This window comes from Centruroides vittatus, unplaced genomic scaffold, assembly GCF_030686945.1.
Source record: "Centruroides vittatus isolate TY-2023 unplaced genomic scaffold, ASM3068694v2 scaffold_1424, whole genome shotgun sequence".
Taxonomy (NCBI): domain Eukaryota; kingdom Metazoa; phylum Arthropoda; class Arachnida; order Scorpiones; family Buthidae; genus Centruroides; species Centruroides vittatus.
In genome coordinates this window covers 61,594-85,370 of record NW_027122677.1, presented here as the reverse complement: position 1 = coordinate 85,370, position 23,777 = coordinate 61,594, and the positions used below count along the sequence as shown (strand labels likewise).

Sequence of the window (23,777 nt, the reverse complement as noted above, 5' to 3'; positions counted from 1 at the left end):
ATAATAGTATTGCTGATTGTACAAATCTCTTTTCTGTTCAGTATCATCCACCAGATCTCTTGCAAATCATGATTGATGCAGAAGGTGAAGCGGATGGTGTCTTAACCAAGCTTTCAACAGATACTATTGTTGCCAATGCTGTTACATTTATGACAGCTGGGTTATTATATTTTTGTTTAAGATATTCAACGCACATCATATGAATTATTTAATGCTAAATTATAGATTGAGTTTTATTTTTGTTGTTGTCTAGATATGACACTACCAGCACTATGTTAGCTTGGTGCACCCATTATTTGGTTAAACATCCTGAAGAACAAGAAAGAATTCGTCAGGAGATAAACGAAAACATCGAAAACAATGTAATTCGTATTAATTAAGCAAATTGAAATATGTTTTCACATATAATAATATATTTGATATTTTGTTAATTGAGTTGAGTGAGAGAAAATCGTAGCTGTACACTCGTACATATGCCAATTTAAATTTATTTATATTATATTTATTTAACTCTAAAATCGTTTCACCGATTCCAACCGGTTTCGGTGCGACAATATGTCCATGTCGATTAATGTCGTAAGCTATTTGGCATCCTTGTCGATCATGTCCTTGAGGAAAACTGTGCTATAAACTAGATTATACAGAATGAACAGCAGTTCAGTTGTGTTTAGAAGCGCAAACAAACGTATTAACAGAAGCATTCAAAACGTATTCACATTTTTGAAATTTTAAAAAATTCAGCGTGACCGTCGAGTAAAAGCTCTAGCTTAACAACTCTATGTAGATTAATTTATACTGTATTTTCGTAAAGATCGCTGGATTGTTATATCAACAAGTCACTGAAAAGCTTTTTATTTCATATGAACTGAATTAAGTCATTGTAGAGCAAAGTTTAAAACAATACACTAAATAAACCCTAGATTTAAGCTAAATCACGTTCAGCACAATTTGCAGGCATTGGAATCAACAGACGCTCATGCATATACAGTACTGTATACTATTTATAAATATATAAATTATTATTAATAAAAATATATTAGGCCTATCATACTTTGAAAGTAAGATAAACTAGCGGCTCCGAGACACATTGCAGAATTAGTGTAAGGCAAAATAAATAAATAAATAGAGAGTCCGTAAAACCAGTTCGAAGAAATTAGATTGCAAAATTGCCAAAGCATTTCGCAATAAATTAATAATTTTAGGTTATGACCTTTAATGTATACAGTATAGTAGTTGGGTAAAGTAACTCAGTTTAACGATAATCCATTATAGTATGACGATAAAAAGTAATTAAGTTGTAATAATTAGATAAACCAAAGATTAACTAAGCGGATAAATTTAGAACTATCACACTTACTATAAATTGTAAACGTTATCAGAGTTTTAATACTGGAAAACATTTGTTTATTTTTGTTGTTTCTTAAGTGTTGAGGGTTGTCACATTTGTGAATAGTTTTTGCATTGAACATGTAAATTTGTCAGAAAACAAATTTATAAGTATAAAAGTTTCTACATTATTGAAAACATATTTTTAACAGAAAATTGAATATGCCGATTTACCCAAATTGAAATACCTGAGTCAAGTAATATCGGAAACGTTACGTCTTCGTCCTCTTTCACCGTTGTAAATATTTGCCACTTAGAAGTATATTTTAGTTTTTAATTGAAATTTTTAAACTAATCTAAAATTTCACAACTACTCAGGTTAACAAGTAGAAAATGTTCGAACGATTTCCGTTATAAGAATATAATTATTCCAAAAGGAGTTACAGTTATGATCCCAGTACCGAACTTGCATAAAGACTGCAAGTATTGGAAAGAACCGGAAAATTTCAACCCTGACAGGTTTGACATTTGATCATACCACCCGTGATATACATTAATTTATTTTTATTAATATTGGTGATTTGAAATTAGTATTTAATACAATATTTTTATGACTAATTTTCAGATTTTCATCTAAGAATGCGGGACTTATAGATCCATCGATATACCAACCTTTCGGATCCGGTTCAAGAGGATGCATAGGAATGAGAATGGGTCAAACAATTATGAAATTAACTTTGGCTAATCTCATAAAGAGCTACAAATTACAAGCTTGTGGAAGTTTGGTGAATAAAACCTTATTTTAAATATATTCCTGTTTAAATCATTTGTATTATTCATTATGTGAAAAAATGTTGATATTATTCTTAAATTTTGGAAATTAATACTTTGTTATAGGAAGCCGAAGAAGACTTCTCGCTGTTTATACCCCGTCCAAAAAATGGAATTATTGTAAAGGCAACTGCAATAACTTCGTGAACCTTTTGATAAATGAATGTTAATGAATTATTCCTTTTGATTTTTTCGTGATTTAATAATAAAAACACTCATCTTATATATGTTAAATTTATTCTCAAAATTTGTAAATATGCAGTAGCGAGCTAAGATGTGTATACCAGAAAACGTTTAACAGTTGTAGCATATTTATGATTGCGATTTGTAATAATACATATAGTACAGAAATGAAATCAATAATAATAAACAATAACATTCAATTTATATTATATAATGCTATATTGAATTTAAGTAAGTGTTATTTCATGCCACAGCCTATTCATGTGCACTGTAATCAATACTTTGTACGGCTACCTCAAGCCTTAACAGAAGTTTTGCAGTTTCTGGCACAGAGCTAATGATTTTCTTCAAGTATTCTATACCAAACTCTTGAAATACATTTCTGCAATCGCTGTTTATTTTCAGGTCTCTTCTCTGCTATTTTTGTACCCACAATAAGTCAGGAGCTTGAAACTGAGTTGAGATAAGAACTATTATTTGTCCAGCTTAAACATTTGAACTGTGTCTCTTGAAGGAATTGCCTGTACCAATACATGTAGGAACGTCTGTAAACCAGAGTATCCTTGTACCTGCTTTGTGCCTCCAAATATGAAGAGTTTTTTTAAATGTGATTTTATTTTATAGATATTATTTATTTTACACTTAAAGTACATTTTTATAAACAATATAAACATAAAGTGAAATATTATTCAAAACAAAATAAACAATTTTCTAATTTGAACACTCTTTGTCTTTGTATGATGTTGGTTCATATGGAGATTCTAGCCCTATATATAGCTTTTTTCTCCGATGAGTGTCGTGATGATCGCTATGCGACCGAAGAGCCGGCCGTTTATCTCACGGCCTGAACGTATCGCGCGGGAAACCGTGCCTTCCGAGAGGACTTTTATGGGGAACTGGCCTCCTATTCAGTCGTTATTGGCTAGAGGAAAACCCGGAAACTCCTAGCAGCCAGCCTGTCCGAGTCGCGGCGCGAACCCACGACCGAACTTCCCAGTGTTTAGGGTCCGGTCACCACCGCTATGAGCGGCAACGGAGACCACTCGCCCACTGAATTTGAACAGTTATTTGTATAAGACAATAATAAATTTGCGAGAAATTCTACGTGTAAAATGGAGTTTATCCATTTTCCAAACGATAGCAGAATACGACGGTGCTAGAGTCTGCAGATTATGATAAAATAGTCAGATATTATACTTTTTAAAAATATAAAGTTTTAAACATTTATAAACGAATTATTATGGTATATAGTCGGATATAAAATAATCAACCAATATATATTATAATAGTAAGCGTACAGTGTGCGTGCCGCTAAAACTCAAAAACGATTCCCGGTACGATCAAGGGGTTATATGGTGTGGTAGCCCTCTATCCCCCATCCATGAAGAAGGTTTCCGTTTTTACCTGAAGGGCGTGCTGTTGAAGATATAAGGGCTGGAAGTTTCGCCCTCTAGAAATTTCTAGAACAGTCCAGAACATTCGAGAGTATTCGAGAGCATTCCACAACATTCGTTTCGTGTATGTACGAAATATTTGCTAAATATCATTATTTCTCACTTACACCGACATTCAGCATGCACTGATATGAATGAGGAATAAAAATATTGTACCTAGCATTTAGTCGTGGAACAATTTTTGTTCTATTTACAGCGTGTATAGCCTTGCCTTCCACTTATCGAGTTAGTTGCAGCTGCTTGTCTCAAAGACATTTTTTACCTATCCTAACCTAAACTAACATAACTTAACCTAAAACAAACCTAAACCTAACGTAACATTAATTATATAACTAAATATTCGGTCTATCACCAACGGTCGCTCGTATGTGTCGACATTCACCGGAAAATTTCCACATTCTCTATTTTCGGTCATTCACGGTAACGAATGTTATTTATATTTAAAACAAGTTACTATAAATTCTCACTGTTATCTCACATTTAAAATGCTTAAGTTTGAGTCGCTCTATAAGAAAGGCTAACTAAAAACACTTTAATAAAATGGGTTTATTATAAATAATTTTTTTTCCCTTTTTATCTAAATAGTTCCTCTTTACACTTACTAGTAGAGGATTTGTGCATTTTAATTGGAAACTATTGTTAAAATTCAATTCATACAAAGTTTCCTTTCATTGCGAACTAGGTAAGTTAGGAGACTGCCATTCGGCTCTACAACTACCGTTGAATATAGCCGAAGAACAATTCCCGGTATGTAAAATCTCAAGAGGATCTGGACGCGGCGAACTTCTAAAACAAGCTAAAATTATCTTCTGGGACGAATGCACAATGGCGCACAAAAAATCACTCGAAGCCATGGACAGAACATTACAAGTCTTGCGAGGAAACTCTGAAGTGATGGAAGGAGCTCTGCTCATACTCTTAGATTTTCGACAAACAATTCCAGTGCATACTTTAAAAAATCACATTTCTGGCCACACATACAAATACTGCGACTAACAAAAATTATGAGAGTTGAACTCTCGAAAGACGAAACAACAGCACATTTTGCTCAAAAACTTTTACAAATAGGCGAAGGCACATATCCCACTGACCAGACGACCGGCCTCATTAAAGTAAACAGTGATAAATCGATCGACACGATGGTAAACGTTGAAGAAAGTGTCAACTTCCCTACAGAATTTCTAAACTGTTTGCAAGTACCAGGAATGTCATTACACTGCCTTCGACTGAAAATTGGATCTCCGATCATACTACTCAGAAATCTGAACTCGCCAAAACTATGTAATGGAAAAAGGATGATCGTCAAACAGCTATCGAATAACATCATCGAAGCCGAACTTATGACTGGAAAGGACAAAGGACACACAGTATTTATTTCCAGAATACAACTGATCTCTACTGAACTGCCATTCCAATTTAAAAGACTGCAATTTCCAATCAAATTAGCCTATAGTTTTACAATTAACAAAGCGCAAGGACACACTTTAAAACATTGCGGCATCAACCTCAAAGTCTCCTGCTTCTCTCACGGTCAACTATACGTAGCTTGCTCTCCAGTAGGAAATTCGAAAAATTTGTACATATATACCCCGGATAACAAAATAAAAAATGTTGTTTATAAACAAGTATTGTAAATAGTTAGAATATGTTTTCAATAAAATTTTTTTACTTCTTATATTTTAAAGTTTATTATTTTATTCCAACTACCACACAATCTCATATCAACTCCACAGTGAGCGAAGCAAGACACCCCAGCTAGTATTGTAAATATTGTACGTATGAACAATGGCTTCTAGGTGAATAACGTATCGTGAGCCGAACAGTCTAAAATTTTCGACAAAATCTTCCACTCCATCAACAAAACGGTTGCGGGGGCAGGGGTTTTTTGGTGGGCAACACAACTAAGAATAGGATTATGGGGAAAATTTGTTTGACTGAAAAAGTAAAAACTAAACAAATTTTTGTTCAGGTTTTGTTTTTCCGCCAAGAAGCAGCTCGTTTCTTCGCGGAACTGCAAACATTAGCGTACTTCTCACCTATTAAAAGATTAAAGCTCGGTTTTACAAAGTCCGCTTTGTGTGAAAAATAAGAATTAAGTGCAACATTTTTAAATGTCGGCGCATAATCATATTTTCGATTGCGCACTATCTACTACACTTAATTAAATCTAGTCATGAAGATATACGAAGAGGTAATAACAAAATGACTTTTTCGATAAATGGATAAGAATACAGTAGAGCATCGATTATCCGACTTAATTGGAGACTGGGGTTGGTCGGATAACTGAAAAGTCGGATAACCGAAAAGTATGAAAAAATACATTATTAGTATAGTGTATTAGGCCTGGTTTAAATATTAGCCTCCCTTTCATGGTCGAGCCAGTGCTGCCAGCTAAAACATGCAAAAATTTAACAAAAATAATATTAAAGTAGCCAAGACATAACCAAATATTGTAGCACCACATCACTAGCGGACATTTGAATTTGCCGACTAGAACGCGGTCGGTTAACCGATAAGTCGGTTAATCGGTGGTCGGATAATCGATGCTCTACTGTAGTTACATATTTTCATGATGTTTACTGAATCGTTATTAAATTGTTATAGCCGAAATCAAAGATACGGTTAACTCCAGTGTTTCTTGTAATCTTCCAATTGGAACTGCATGATATAATCTGACAGAAATCCAAAAATGTCAGCGGGCAACAGAATTGGCAAAGTTCAGTAAAATGGACTTCACTTACACAAATTTCGATATTGGCCACAATCAGGAATGACTAATTATTAGTCGATATTCTTAAATGACTGATTACGGACGACCACCAGAAATTCCCTCTTCTTCCTGCCCGCCTCCTGAAATTATTGGAGCCACAGCCATATGTAACTGAATAGTGGCCACCAAAGAAATGAGTTTATATGAATCGCCGCGGAAACTCCAGCGCATGAGTCTTCAGTGGTTGCTCATATCCTGGATATTCCCAAATCTTCAGCTCTTAATTCTTCGAAAGTGATACAATCAAACTCGTACCTCTCATTAGAAACTTTTGAATTCCTATCAGATACAACTCATCAGTACCTTAGTAAATTTTATCAAGACTATTATTCTAGTAATAATTTATTAGCAGTGTGAAAGAAATATACTGAAGCACACAAAGCTAAATGAACAACTACATTTCATACCAGTAATGAATGCCCAGCGTTGCTCGGGAATTCAGGGAGCGGGTTGAGTCGTCCTCGTTATGTTCTCCGCAGGTTGGCAGAGAGTGACTATGCAAAATTTGATGCAAATCAGTCAAAAGGTTTGGCAAGGGTTTCTGCGGATAAAATCAGGGAAAAGAGTGAGGATCCGAGTTTTAAAGTATCGTATATTTTTTGAAGGATAAAGAGAGTAACTACGCATAATCTGTCCAGATCGCTCAAACAGTTTGGGAGTTTGAGAGTACGAGGATGAAATCAGAGAGAAAGAGCGAGATTTCCGAGTTTTATGGTACTCCATGTTTTCCAACGGGTTCCAGAGAGTAATTATGAGGAATTTGGTCTAGATCGGTCAAAGTAGTTTGGGAGTTTATAGAGAAGATGAATCAGCACGAAGGAGTGAAGTATTTTCACATGGATGTATTTCGTGACAATTGTGTCTTTCTTATAGGCACTTTATTGTCGATAAACGTGTATATGTTACCGGCAAAACCCGATTTTACGCCAAAGTACTTTTGCCTAGGCCAAACTAGTTTGGCGTAAGCGTGTCAGGCCAAACTAGTTTAGAATTATTATTCAAGTATATTAATGGTTAAATATTATATATTTAAAATAAAATTAAAAAGCAATCAATTAGATGAACAATATTTATTCAAACATAGTCTACTTAATTATAAATAACGGGGTTAATGTTACCCTAGATATCGAAGATGGCGGCTCGTCTCCGATTCCAGAAATCAGAAGACAGGGAACAGTGGGAACGCACGTTCTAACCTATTCTAATAAATTACCGTAATTATTAGCAACCAAATTATTAGAATAGGTTAGGTTAGGTTAGAACGTGCGTCCCCACTGTTCCCTGTCTTCTGATTTCTGGAATCGGAGACGAGCCACCATCTTCGATACCTAAGGAAACATTAACCAAAAACGGTGTTGATTAGAAGTGACACAACACTTGTACAAAACTATAAAATAAAAATAAGCTAATCAGTACTTATCAGTTTGTATTTTTATTTATTTATTAAGCCATGCACTTTTAAAAGTAATTAACTTTCAAAAATATTTTCAAAAATTCAAACGAAATAATAAAAATAACTTTTAAAATCAAGCTAAAATTAAAAATGAACTTATTTGTGTTTTATGATAAACACAAATTAACCATTAATATATTTAACCATTAATATACTTGAATAATAATCCTAAACTAGTTTGGTCTGACACGCTTACGCCAAACTAGTTTGGACTAGGCAAAACTAGTTTGGCGTAAAATCGGATTTTGCCGGTAACATATATATCTGAAAAGTAATCCGAAAAATCTCAATTTAATTCCTGGGATTTAACGTCACTCATCAGAGGCAAACTATCTCATTCGAGTTATTTGTCAAATTCGGTTGTTATTATCAAATCCGATTAAAATGTCCAATCCGACAGTTTGTCACAAATCAATAAAACGGTCCTCCTTTCCACATCATGACCGGCGTCTGCTTTAAGGAGGAACTGCGCCAGAAGATCTCTTTATCTCAAAATGCACGCCAATTTACTTCTCATATTACTCTGCAATGTCTGCAAAATTACATCCAAGATTAAATATTTTGTCAAAGAAAGAATCGAATGAAAAAAACGCTTAATTTGAAAAAATGTACACTTACCCAGATATTGGCTATTATTCCTGGTTGCAATATTGCTGAAAGTTGTTTAAATAAAAATCTGCCGAAACAACAGAAAGAGAAGTTTCAGCCTATTTTGGACTTCTGTTTATTTTCAGGCTGACCTCTGGACGTTGCGCGCTGGAAATTGGCTTTGATTTCCAACTGCTTTTCGTACTCCACGAAAGCCTGTCTGAGTCTTGCTACTTTGGCTTTGTTCCAATGAATCTTGAGATTCTCCCGCTCTGTATGTATACGTTCGGGAGGATGCTGTGAGGACTCTGAAGAAGGCCACTGAATCCTTCTGACAGAAGTCCTTCATTTCCAGGAACCTTGGGATATGCCGAAGATTCTGGCGGAAGCCCACTGACTTCTGCGTCCGGAAGAGAATCGTTCACCTGTTCCCCTCTCTTCTTACCCTTCTCTTCACTTGGAGGTCTTAGTCCGGCGGAGGTCTTTTACTTGGAGGTCTCATTCTCCTCAAAAATCGCAAAGAAGCTCGACAACAAAATGAAAACGCTTCTAAATAATAATGACTTATACGAGCGATTTAAAATATTTCAACACACAAGCCGACAAATTTTTCCAAAAAATTTTAAAAACAAATGATTATTTAGAGAGAAAAACCAGAAATTTATTATGTATTTTCACATTTTAATGTATATAAACTTTCATTTTAATATATTTGTATGACAAGAATACGAGGCTATATCGAGGATTGATTGAATCCTCGATACAGCCTCCTATATAGCGCCATTCCCCTAAAGCACCAACGAATACAGTCAGCGGATCTTTCCCATTATAACTTATTTATGAATACAAATCTTTCAGTATTTGAAAATTTGTAAATGCACAATTTTCCATTACGAATAATACATTTGTCAGGATCTTTTTATCTCATGGTTTGTCAACTCCATCTTTTTATTTTCAGTTTGTTCTCAAGCTTCGAAAAATGGCGCTAAGAACAGCAGTTGTTGTTCACAAACTACGTAGGACATGCAAGCGTGCTTGTTAACTCACCCGAATTTTTACCTTCAATTAGAATTTATTTATGAGATATTTGAGATTGATTAAATGAACCACTAAAAAACAAGAAGCTACATTAAGCAATAAAGTAACAGTATAATGACTTTGTTAAATTTTATAATATGCATAAAAGTAGGTAAGAATTTATTGAACACGTGATAACTTTCGAGCAATTTTAATAGTAACTTTCGATATAAAACAAAATTTTTTCTCTTGTAAAATATGATGTATATGTGAATAATTTTAGCTGTTGGCGAAGCTCTGTGTGAAGTAGAATTTACAACCAATTTAAGCAATTATCATTCAAAAAGTCATTATCATGAAGTACACGTTTATCTGTTGTAAATCGCACAAAGATTTTGAAATAACGGATTATAAAAACATAAGCAATTTATATAATGCCTCTATTGAAAGGCATAGAAACCCCTTTGACTTTATTTCTGTTAATTCACTTCTGGCAGTGTGAAGAACATCTTCGTTGATCATAGCACCTAAAATTAAGCAGACAGCTTACATGGAACATTTCACTGTATGTTGTTTGTGTGCTATCTATTGTATGATGATATCTATTGTATGATGATATCAATTGTATAACAAGAACTGAGCAAATATTAAAGTGAAAACTGCTAAATCACTCTAGGAAAAAATATACGAGACAAATTTGTGATTTTTATTATAGTTATTTTTTGAATGTCAATATTAACTGTATAATATTATGGGAGATTTATCATCTTTAGAATACTGAATTAATAACTATTAATGTACACTTACGTATTACTTATTGTAAATTTGTAAATTTTAAGTGTAAAATTGTCATATGCAGTGTCCTTAGCATGGTGTAAAGAAAATTATATGGGTAACGTCGGTAACAGACCTCCTATTACTATGCTTAATAGGAAAACAATTGCAAAATTCTGTAAATTAAGTGCATTGTAATATCTCATCACAATTCAATGTTATCTATAATTGATCTGTCTTTGCTTTACTGTGTTTATATGTGTGTTCTGTGTTACTGTGTTTATATGTGTGAACACACATATAAACAGTACAAAACAGTTTTTACCACATTCCAATCATTTACCATTGTTTAAATTTAAAAACACAACAAATAAAAGTATTTGGAGCTTCGATAGATCACATGGTATTAGGTTTTAAGATAAAATGTCTGGCCTGAAAGAGTCACTGGGACATAGGTGAGAGTGAAAATTAGCAAAATATTGTGTGAATATTCCTTAGATCAGTGTTTCCCAACCCTCCGCCGCGATATATAACTACATCGCGAGAGTGCCACAGGTATGTAGCGAAAATATTAAGTATTTTCTTAAAATATTGAATATGCTTTTTTTAAAATTTCATTTTTCTTTTTACCGCTGGCCGGCCGAAGTTAGTTGTATTCCTATAAATTCCCACTGAGGTCCGTTATTCTTAAATCTTGAGAATGAGCTAGATAGGCAATCCGAGAACAGATATGAAAACTCTAGGGGCAGGTGGTCTCGATTAACTATATACGAATTTCCAACGTAAATCGGAATATCGTTAATTTAAATTTCCCCTGAAAGCAGTTAATAAATAACCGGTAGAACTCCATTGTTAAAGGAAAAATATGATGTACGGGGGCAAGATACGGAAGTACTATTCTGAAGTGGAGAGCATATATTTTAAACTAAATAAATTAAAATTATGATTAAAAATTTCAGCCCGGCATTGTGACGATGTCACAAAAAAAATTGCTCGTCACTTGTTACACTTAAATGTTTACTTTCTAGTTATTAATGTAATTACGAATTGACGTTTGAACTGAGAAAATCGATTCCAAAGTAAAACGTATTCATAGAATAATGAATTCAATTAAAAACTTCATACAGGCTACGCAGCATATTTATGCTTTAAATTAAATATATTTATTTATGGTAGTCAACATATGTCAGATCTCTGTGTAAGTCAAATAATACATACAAATAAACATATCAGACAATACAGAAATAAGAAAAATAAAGCATGACTAAGCACTTCGTTATCACTGAATTGTCTTCACAGCAATTCTCGCAGAAAAGGTGTTAAACATAAACGGGCATGTAAAAAAAAGGAATAGAAATGCGTTTACATGCCATTAGGCGGCGCAGAGTCGCGGCGAGCACTGCCTTAAAAAATTTTCTTACCTGGTTAATTAATCTGTGCGACCTGGCGTACGAACCAACTAATTATTAGAATTAAGTCGTCATTATTTGAATTGTTTTGCAGTATGTTATAAAAATCGCTTTCCAGTTTAGTATAAAGGTAACGTGTTCGATATATTTCACTTTGTTTCATTTCTTTTATTAATTATATAGATAATGTAAGGAAAAAATAATTAGGTTATATTAATGTTAAATGTAATATCCACGGTGTCCAAACTGCAGTAATGGATTCTTTTAAACTATTATTGCGGTTCCCGTTTACTTAGCCTATAACTTACAATTTATTTCTATACTTGAGACCTACTACTTAGACATATGTAATTTTTTTATTCGTGTTCTGACTATTACGAAGATGGTGTACAATCGAATTGTAAGCGTAACTTAACCTATATCAGACAACTGAAAGGGAAACGTTTGTATGAATTGAATTTTAAACAGATAGTGTTCCAATTTAAAATGCACAAATCCTCTACTAGTAAGTGGTAAAGGAGGAACTATTTAGATAAAAAGGGAAAAAAAATTATTTATAATAAACCCATTTTATTAAAGTGTTTTTAGTTAGCCTTTCTTATAGAGCGACTCAAACTTAAGCATTTTAAATGTGAGATAACAGTGAGAATTTATAGTAACTTGTTTTAAATATAAATAACATTCGTTACCGTGAATGACCGAAAATAGAGAATGTGGAAATTTTCCGGTGAATGTCGACACATACGAGCGACCGTTGGTGATAGACCGAATATTTAGTTATATAATTAATGTTACGTTAGGTTTAGGTTTGTTTTAGGTTAAGTTATGTTAGTTTAGGTTAGGATAGGTAAAAAATGTCTTTGAGACAAGCAGCTGCAACTAACTCGATAAGTGGAAGGCAAGGCTATACACGCTGTAAATAGAACAAAAATTGTTCCACGACTAAATGCTAGGTACAATATTTTTATTCCTCATTCATATCAGTGCATGCTGAATGTCGGTGTAAGTGAGAAATAATGATATTTAGCAAATATTTCGTACATACACGAAACGACTGTGTAAATACTAACATTCACGAGAGAATGTCGACATTCGCCAAATTTCGGTCTTTTATTTCTGTTATATTTAAAACTAGTTACTATAAATTTCCGTATTTTTGATAGACGATATATATTGCTCCTATCATAAGACAGTTTACGATCCCCGTTGTATGCAGTGTCTTTGGTTAGGAAACAGGCGATATGGATGTTCCACTAACCCAAAACGGCGTTATTTGCAATTCGCCGTCCCGGACTAAATCGTAAAGCTTTTAGTTCTCGACATGAACGAAATAATGAAATTTGTTTACAAGTACCGCTGATATAGAATTTTTCCAGGAAAATTTAATAATAATCTCTGTCAAGATATGTAAGAATTTAGCTCTTGCCCACTGCAATAAACTAGTTTTTAGTTATGTACTTCCGTCTAGAAGTTATTTGTTCAATTGCAATGTTTTCTAGTAGCGTGTGAATAGAAAGCTAAAGTGTCCTATATCTTTAATGCAAAAGAAATTTGTCACCCATGTTCTTGCGAAGTAAAACCTTTTTGTAGCACAGGATACTTTAAACTTATCTTAAAGTTGGCATGCAATAATAATCTAATTGTACACCGGAATGACAGTGAACAAATAAAAATCATTACAACATCACAGCACAAAGATATATAATTGAAAAACCACATTCAAAAATGTTGTAAAGCCACATCTGACGATGATTAGTTTGCAATAATTGCCAGACTGAGCAATTAATTTTCAATTATTGATTTGTAGCATTGGTGCTGTAATATTATAATGAATTTTTTATTTTATTTTATCGCTACTATTCTTCGTTCTGAATTTAATTGCTACTTCAGGCTAGTTTTAAGATGTGTCAACAAAGTATATTTTAATAAATATAAATTTCCGCAGTAATAATGAAAACCGAGGCAAATGAGAAGAAAAAATGCGATACTGACAGCAGTTTTTATAAATAGTCTATTAAATTTAGGTTATCGATTTAAGATAAATTGCAGAAGCACGTGTAAAAAACTTGATGTTTAGTGTCTGACATTTTCCTTGAGGATAATTTGAGAGATGTAATAATATAATCAGGCTAAAGAAAAATGAGTGAAGTTTCATCAAAAGTATTTGGTTTTGTAATTTGTATAGTATTTAATACAGTAGAATTTCGTTAATCCGGCAAATACAGGATCAGATTGGTGCTGGAAAGTTGCAAATTTTGTGCTAATACATCCTGCTAAATGCTTACGACGTTTTAATACATTTTAATTTTTTTGTTATTTCATATTCAGCGGCCACTACATATCCATACATTCCAGTACCCGTAGATATAAGATTATATAATATAATATATTTACAGAAAAGATTATTAATTACCGATCAGTCGATGACTGATTTAGATTTCGAATTTACCGAAACGTAGTGGAGTAGAAGGTTCCTAGACATTATGTCGACTGCGAGGTGGTAATATGCGGTTGATTCTGTACTGTTTCTGCAACTAATGCAAGAAGCTTCAAGCAATTGAGAGCTTCATTTTTCAGTTTGTATTCAGCCTTTGATGTTAGTGGTCTGATAACTTATAACTAGTTATTTAATCGTATCGATCGCTCAGTTTTCTGTGTATTTTTTCCCAGTAATCTTCGGAAACCTTTATTGCGGAAAATTGTAAATAATAAATAAATTATAAAATACAGATATATTTAAACAAATTACAGCTGTATGTTTATAAGCAGAGGTTGGTGAATTACGCTTAACACCGGTTTATTGGTTTTTTTTTCAGCGAATGGTGTTTAAGTTGTTTATGATATTCATAAGTTAATGAATTTATTGCTATGTTTCAATTAATATTTATAATTTTGTGGAATTTTCTATTTTTGATTGTTTCGTGGATGCACGGAATTTCATGTTTTGTTGCGACCTAAAGCAAGAGAACATCGGGTTTTTAATACTACAGACCTCAATTTCATTCTCATTTTACGGGTAGATTTATGTTATATACTTCATTTTGTGCTACCGTCACGAAACGTTGTAGTAATGCTCTATGTGCAAAATTAATGAACCGCTAAAGCCACTTGACTAACAACATCTAACGATCGTGCAAGAATTCCAGGACGAAGGAATTATGAAGGTGAAAACTTTTTCTGCAAGTATCAGTACAAAACTATTGATTGTTTGAAAACAGACAATAACGGATCGTTGTCTTTCTTAACCAATGTGAAATAAATCTCCTTCTCTCTCTCTCTCTCTCCCCCTAATTTCCCCCAGGCTATACATATTGGTAAGGCCGTCTCTTTCACAACTATCAACTATCAACCAACTGTGAAATAAATCTGTTTAACTGAAAATTGAAGGATTCAATATTTTCCGCGTAATTTCCGCATCTATTAGATAATTATTCCGCAGATTTTATGGAATTAACCTGCATATTTTGCCTTCCTCTGCTCATACATAATAGCAAAATATGTATTTTACTATTACTTATGACTATAATTTCTAAAAATTTTCGATGTTAAAATATCATTCTTTTGTAGTTTCAATAATTTTAATTTTAATTTTCTGTTATTTCCTTACTATAAATAATTCATTTCAAATTACTGATTTGTTGACTAAAACAGAAATATATTTCAGCATTTTAGAACACATGTCCAAGAAATTAATTGTCGAAAGATGTTACTGTTATTAATAAACACTGTCATACGCGTTAATAAAATTGGTCATGGATATCGAGCGAAGAATTTTCATACTTAACAACTTTAAATTAGTTTTAACCGATTTTAAATCAATACCAAAAGTATCTTTATAGAATGTGATATATTATAATTATTATATATAGGCCTATATATACTTTTACAATTGAGTATTTTGTAATGTCTAAGTCTATTGTATAAAACATATGTTTTATATCTTTATGATAACAATATATCTTTCTGATAAGTAAATGTTAATGCACTATTATCATTAACTTAGGTTTATCACTTTGACATTGATCCAAAGTAAATTGGACATCTGTATTAAAGAACATAAAGTATTCAAGATGTGGCCAATAATATTATTATTAACTGTTTTCGTGTATCTTCTATCTCTTTGGATAAGGTGAGCAGTCTTATTCATTTATTATTGTTTATTTTTTTCACAGACATAAATTAAATAACTTTGTAAGCAGATAACAATAACTTTTTTTAAATGGCGATAATAAAATTATTTAGATAAATAATTTATACTAATCAAAGACTAAGTAATTTAATGCATTGCTTTTCAAACGTGTGAATTTCTAGTTTTTTTTATTTGTGATTCCGTTTGTTTACTTATAATTCCATCATATCTCTAAGGATCAAAAGAAATTTTTTATACACGTAAACTACATAATATACAAATAATTCAGCTGAACGAAAAATAAAATGCGATGCTGTTCATAATATTTTGAGATTTTTAAAATTTAAACAAACATTTTTCTTGAAACTGTTTTTATGTTTTCATATATTCAGTTTTCAAATTTAATTATTTGTTCAGTTTATCATGCGAGACTATGAAAGTTGTATTATGATTTTTATTAAATAAAATAAAATTTCAGAAATAATACGATTTTAATCTTGATGAACGTTGCCGTTTCTGTTTTTCTGCTTGTTTTGGGGTATTTTGAAACCGTGCCGGGAATTCTTGTTTCTTAAATTCTATAAGGTTTAGATACACGGACACTCGGCAATGTTCATCTTTAAATTTATTTTAGACATATCACTTGTATTTGTGTAAGTTTCGTGCTGCATAGGCTCCTTTTCAGCCAACTAAAATTACATAACACATACAAATCAGTTATAAAATAAAATATATACACAAAAGTTTTCTCTACATATACGAAAGCTTATTTACAATTATTCAAACGTACCGTAAGATTACAAATCCTAAAGGGTTTTCCTTGAAAATCCATGTAGTTTACATTATCACATAACAAACGATCCCTTTAGGTTCCGACAAAAGACCCGATAAAGCTAAAACCAACACAAATCAATTAAATTTAATTCCGTATTAATCCATTAAACATTCGAACCATACCTTCGCGAACTTTATATTCAAACATTCGAAAGGCACTTTCCTTGACTTTTATCTTGCGGGAAGTAAGAATTCTTCAGAGAAACCGACTAAAACGAGTAATATTCGGTAAAAATTTTTTGTATAAAGACGTACCGATGTATCTTTACATGTTTAAGTATCGTACGCTGTTTGTCCTCAAGGGACGTCTTACATAACATCTGGTTCTTCGGATGGTGATATAAATCCTTAAACGCTTTTCACAGTGAAATAATAGATTCATTAAGATTAATCTGCCAACAGTTCTTTAACCTATGATTGTAACGTACCTCGTTGGTTTTCCTTTCGGCACATTAATTTATGGTGGACTCTTAAACTTTCCGCTGGTACCAGTTTTCTCTTTATACGTCTTTCTGTGGGCAACAAAAAAAAATTCTATTTCTCAACGAGCCTCTGTCCTCCGTTCCCCTCTCTTTCTATGGCTAGAGGAGTGTGTAGCTCATGTGACTTTATACTCCAGAAGAAACAGAAGTGATCGCACAGCGACTGAAGAGACGGCCATATAGAAGACAGCCAATCCGGGAAGACAGAAGAGAGGTCGCGGACGCGCCCAAAGTCGACCTTATAGGAGACGGCCACCGCGAGAAGGGGAGATAGAAATGCCTTCCGGGAGGACTTGGGGGAAAGCTGGCCCCCATTCAAGCGTCATTGGCAAGGAGGAAAACCCGGAAAAAACTCCCGCTGCCAGCTCGTCCGAGTGAGGCGTGAACCCCCGATCGAACTCCGGTGTTTAGGGTCTGATCACCGCCATTATGAGCGGAGACGGAGTCCACTCGGCCACCCGTTCCCCTCTCCTATAACACTAGGGTTTGGGTCCCGGAACGTCTCGTGTCTCGAAGTCCCGGGACTTTTTCTAAATTTATTGTCTCGGGTCCGGGACTTTCGGGTCAAGACTCGAGACACGCTTGTCGAAATTGTATTGTAATAATTTTATTTTCAAAAGGTCATGATAAAGTTTATTAGCTTTATTAAATTAACTAGCTTAATTAAATTAAGCTTAATTAAATTATAAATTTTTGAAGCTCAAAAATTGCGTAAAGAAAGCGTTGATTGATTTAAACATGTTAGACAAATGGAATGAAGACAATCTTCTTCTTTTGCAGTCAATCGTTACTTTATTGCAGTCAGTCAAGATAGCTGTAGAAGCCTTAAGCCAGCGGTCGGGTAACCGGGGTAAATTACCCCAAATGGGATAAAAATGAAATTATTGGGGGTAATAAGGAATTTCTCCAAAACCTAAAGATTAAAAGTTTTCAATGAAATTATTGTGTTCCAAAATGATAATTTTATTTGGTTTGTCTATTATTTATTATTTTCCGTGTACACCGTACACCGCACCGCCCGCCCTTTTACCTCTGCTGATGTAATTGCCAGTTGACTTTCCACTCTCGCTACATAAAGTGTCTTTGCGCTAAATAAAATAAGTAACTCCTCTACTAGTCCTGGTGCATAATTCTAATTTACGGTCGGTTGTGACGTCAATGAATCACATGAAGGAACGATTTATGATTATTTGATGACTCTGAAACCAACTTGCGTAGAGGCAGAAAGGGCCTTCTCCGCAGCGGGATATATATGCAGTTCATTAAGAAGTAGGTTGAAAGACAGCACTATCAATACCATTTGTTTCTTGAGATCCTATTTCCAGAAAAGTCAAAAAAATAACAGAAGTGATTAATTTAATTTTATTTAATCCTTTAAAATATTTTATTCAAGACAAGACTAATATTTTATAACTTCTACTCTAATTGTATTAAGTAAGAGTTTTTAACTTTTATTCTATAAGTGGTTAGTGGGCTAGGCTAGGCAATTTTATTGTAAAAATTAGCGAGAAACTGGAACTACCTAGTTAGTCAAATAGTTAATTGAATTAATGAGTATCAGTATCTTAGATATATGATGATATGAATGTATACGATTAATGATTGTGATAATAATAACTAACTACTAGACTACTACTAATTACTTACTCACTACTTTACTAACACTAATAATTAAATTACTTATAAATAACTACAGACTGATTTGTAGAGCCCATATGAGAAAACTGGTAAGACTGATAGCCACTTAACCACTGATTATCCGTCATTACATTATTATAATATATTACTGTAATACAAATTAATTAGTAGAATTACATTTGCTATTATTTAACTTAAAGATTACATTATAGTTAAAATCTAACTAAACATTTAAAGTTAATTATCTCTATCTCAAGTGTCAAACCGAACCAAAGTTAAGTTTACTACCTAAATGTGTAAGAAGTTTTACTGATTTATAGTGACCAGTCTGAATAATAAAAGTTTCTTAAGTATTTTAAAAAATGTTTCATTTCTTTAAAAAAACCATAAATTGCTGGATGGATAGATAGATAGATAGATAGATAACACTTTATTGCACCAAAAATACATCTGCGCTGGATCCAGCTGAAATGATGTTGGTCCAGCAAAAATCCAGCTGGATTGAAAACACTGCTGGATTGCAATCCCTATATACAGTATTTTGGTTTCGGATACTGCTTGGTGGTCTTTTGGGGAGTTAAGACGTTTTTAATCTAGAGGATATTTTCTCATATTTCGGTACCAGTTTAAAATTTATCCCTTTTAATTCGTTATTAATTTTTTCATACAAGCCTTTAATATATGGAAATGCAATATACATTGCTGTTAATTTTTTCTCTTCATTATCTTGAGTTTTTGGATTTATAATGTTACTTTCCCATTTATTTATTAATATTTGTGGATATCCTTCTAAGAGAAATTTAGTTTTTAGCTCTGTTATTTCTTTACTTATATCGGTCTCTTTACCTGTTCTGTCTTTTTATTTTGCGGTATTCTATTTTTAAATGTGTTTTCCTTAATATGTAACGGTATGTTAGAATGGTACTTAACGGTAGTTTTTACAGAGCCTGGGTTTTTGTAGGTTCTAAATTCTAGGTTGGTATTTGTTCTTTTTATAATAATGTCTAAGTAGCTTAATTCGTGATAAACTGTATGCTCTTCTTCAGTCTTGAATTTTAATGTTTCGTGTATGTTATTTATATGCTTGCTAATATTTTCTATCTTAATTTCTGTTTTATTATATATTATTAGAACATCGTCTACATATCTCCTGTAGAACTTTATCCTTGGTATTTTACTAATTGTTTCGTCTATTTCAATCATAATCAGTTCTGCCAACTTTGGACCTATTACAGAGCCCATACTTATTCCTTTTTGTTGTGTATAATAATCTCCTTCAATTTCAAAATAATTGCTCCTATAGGTAAATTCGATTAAGTCTAATATTTCATCATCTACGTTTAATTGCTGTAATTAGTTCTCTATTATATCTCATGTTACTGATGAGTACATGTCTACGATGTCCAAGCTCGCTATTCTAACGATTTTAATCGTTTTTATTTTATTTTAATTTCAAAAGTAAATTATTAATCAGCCTTGAATATCGGAAAAACCAGCGGTAAAGTCACTCTTTTAACTTTCGTATTTGCATTTTATTCATTAATCCCATGAGAATTGTTGATATTACATCTTATAAAATTTAATATTTTTTTCCTTATAACTTTGATTTATTTTATATAATATTAAGGCAGTCGGCATATTATAATATGGCCGACTGCTTAATATGGCTTTTTGATCTGAATACATCTTTAAATTTGGTTCGATATAGGAGTACTCGCAATCTCAACTAATCGAGATTTTTCTCTCTTAATAACCGGTATCGTTTGATTATTAATACAGTAGGATCTCGATTATCCGAGGCAATATGGACCGATGCTTCAATATCCGAAAACTCAGGTAAAACGGACGACACATATAATTAAAAATTACGAACATAAAGGATTTATGTAGTAACACTTTTAAGCATCTTTTTATATCTTAGTGCATTTAACCGTATGTAAGAAGATTTTTATATCATTTATTATAGTCATTACGTACTATCGTTTTAAGAATAAAAATGTGTATTGTAATTATTTTAGTGATTTATCTGATATTGAAGTTAAATGATAAAAGATAAGAAAAAACAAATTTTTCTGCAATAGTTTATTGTTTTAAATTTTCTTTTATTAAATACAATATAAAAAAGTAGAGTATTCGCATGCATGTTCGCCTTAGATCATATGGAACCTCTTCGATTAATCGCAGATCTATTGAAATGTCGGACTTCGTTTATAAAACTAAGCCCGACATTTTCAATACAACTACGAGAAAGAGAGGTCAGATGGGGAATTTGACCTTTCACTCCGACGAACTATAGAAACAACAAAAAGGAAAAGCTTTCATTTTAAAGAGCTTTGTCACGCAATGGCAGCTGGAAACCATTAGGGACAGGAAGGAAAACACAGTACAATAAATTATGAATAAGAGTTCCTCAGTTTAAATATTTACAGACAAATTCGCCCAAGTAGGGATCACCATCCATTAGTTTGTGTTCCAGACGATACATTCTCGGCGACCGACCTTTCTTTTCAGGCTACGAGCCGTCGAAAAAAGCTAAAAAGACCATTTTAAAACACAAAAAAGTTTCCTATAAAAATAAAATATTTTCTAAAATCGGAACTGGTGATGTACGATTGTCCTTGTTTCTCCATCTTGCTTTTTCGGGGTGTTTCGTCCTTTTATCCACAGAGAGGAGAGCGCTGGAAAATGCAGATTAAAAAGGTCCCCCTGGCGACGATGTTTCACATTTATAATTTGTTATTTTTTCGTCCGATGATTATTTTTAAGTTTAAATATTTAAACTTAAAAAATAATCATCGGACGAAAAAATAACAAAAAAGAGTTCCTCAGTTAAATAAACATTTCGGACCGCGGCAGAGGTCGACATCGATTTTTGCGCAGCCTTGGGTTTGATGCTAAGTAAGCCCTGAAAACAGAACAAATACAATCGGAAAGTGAGAAGGGATCGAGATTAACCAGTGTTCGAACTGAGGGACAAATCTTTAGAAAGTTTGGTGATTCTATAAACTCGGTTGCTGACTTGCCACGAGAATCCGTTTATCGTTTGTTCTCTCTCTCGAGCATTCCGTTCCTGTTCATATTGGGCAGCGAGTTTACCTCGATCTCCTTGCTGGAACGAGATGTTGACACGTTTCTCCTTGAATCTCCTCACCAGCATTCGCGAAGAAAACTTCTTCCACCTCCAGAGATTCGACTAGCAATACTACACTCTGAACCGACGAAAAGAGAGAGATGCCAGCTGATGTTCGGATTTGGAGCCGAAGACTAGTATGGAAAACAATCCGACTGATCTTGTGTAATTATTGTATCTGCAGAGGAAGGTTATTTGGTCTGTAAAATATACTCTTGGTTTAGTTATAAACGGAATCCTCGCCTCAGTGCCCACTCTCCCGCATAAGCAGTTCACTTCCTCTCTCCATCCTGAATAATAGCTCTCTTCCATGAAATGGGAGCGTCGGCCGTGTTACTGCAGACAATATTAAAACTCACGGAGGACCTCACAAAATCGTAGTACACTGAAGGATATTTATCACACTTACAATATTTTATGAAAACAAAATAAATCTCTTACAATATTCTATATAAAAAGTTTAAAATGACAATTCATTTAAATTCTAAACTTTAATAACCCAGATATTCAAAGTATTGATTAAGAATGTAAGAAATTTATTCTGAAAGCTAAAACGAAATAAAACTCAACAGTGTTTCACGAATATATACATACATTGGAAAGTACAGAAATTTTTTGATAATCTTGACATGATCATGTCACATAAAGTGCAAGCAAGAATCAACTGAGAGTGTAGAGTAACAGCGTAATTGTTCCTATAATTAACACGGTTCCAGTTGCCGAGTCATCAGCCGATTCGTTTATCTTAGTCTATAAATTGCACTAAACCTCTTGCTGAATCATAGATCGATTTGTCAGAAAATTACTTCGCGTGTCCTTTGTCTTATCGTAGATTAATCTTTCTGTTACATGCATCACAGTAGGAAATAATTGAAAATGATGATAATTTACGAATTTTATAATAAAACTAGCGGGTGGGCCCGGCGTTGCTCGGGCAAAATTAACGATAGCGAAGATTAAGATTATTATGTTATAGTCAACTTTACCCGTTTTCACAGAATGCAAGAATAGGGTCCCCCTGTTTCCAGACTAATTAGAGAATTTTCAGATGGGTCTAAAAATGTGTTCGATTTCCCACAAAAACGAAAAAACTGCATGTGCGTCTTGCACGTCGATTTCTCTTAACAATTCCATTGTTATTGTTGACACTTCCATTGTTACTTAACACTTCCATTGTTGATGGAAGCGTTAAGACTTCTTCCTGTCCCTCTCCCCCGTGGGGAGAAATTTCGAAAAATCCTTTCTTAGTATGAATTCTGGTGACGTACCCTATTTGTGTACCAAATTTTAACTTTCAACTCCTAACCGTTTGGGCTCTGTGCTGGTTATTATTATTATTATCAACTCGTCTCGATTATATATATAGATACACCAAATGTTTCTCTTGGATCGGCTATAGACAAAATATACGTATTTGAGTATACTTGACACGTATGCTTGAACATATAAATGGAAAAAGTACTGACAGTTCTGTCATGCACACATTCAGTATCCCGAACAAGTATTCCGTTTAGGTACACCTGCCAGGTATACTGGTATATGTATATCCGGCTTCAGATGCTAGTGACTAAATTATTTTTACTAAAGACCACTAAATCATAGAGAGAAAAAAATTATTGATTAATTTTGCATCTAATTTATGTTTTAAATACTTTTGAATCTTTTCTGAAGTTAAACAATAATTATAAAAAATAAATGTTTGTGTATTATCACTTAATTATTTATTAATTATCAATTCATGGAATTTAATCAAATTTTG

The 23,777-nt window shown here is 33.1% G+C and overlaps 1 protein-coding gene across 2 annotated transcripts in view; it reads left to right on the top strand.

The window, feature by feature from the left end:
• The window catches only part of LOC136986949 (cytochrome P450 3A8-like), a 39,810-nt gene that overhangs the window by 10,157 nt on the left and 5,876 nt on the right, over positions 1 to 23,777 (top strand). Inside the window, exons 9-14 of one of the 2 annotated variants that reach the window (XM_067284591.1) lie at positions 42 to 160; positions 254 to 362; positions 1,539 to 1,624; positions 1,705 to 1,845; positions 1,952 to 2,111; positions 2,224 to 2,438. The exons of the other annotated variant lie outside the window; for it this stretch is intronic. Coding sequence (XP_067140692.1) covers positions 42 to 160; positions 254 to 362; positions 1,539 to 1,624; positions 1,705 to 1,845; positions 1,952 to 2,111; positions 2,224 to 2,304 — 696 coding nt within the window. The 3' untranslated portion in view covers positions 2,305 to 2,438. Of the gene's footprint in view, positions 1 to 41; positions 161 to 253; positions 363 to 1,538; positions 1,625 to 1,704; positions 1,846 to 1,951; positions 2,112 to 2,223; positions 2,439 to 23,777 lie in introns of those variants that run through there. 2 annotated transcript variants of the gene reach the window in all.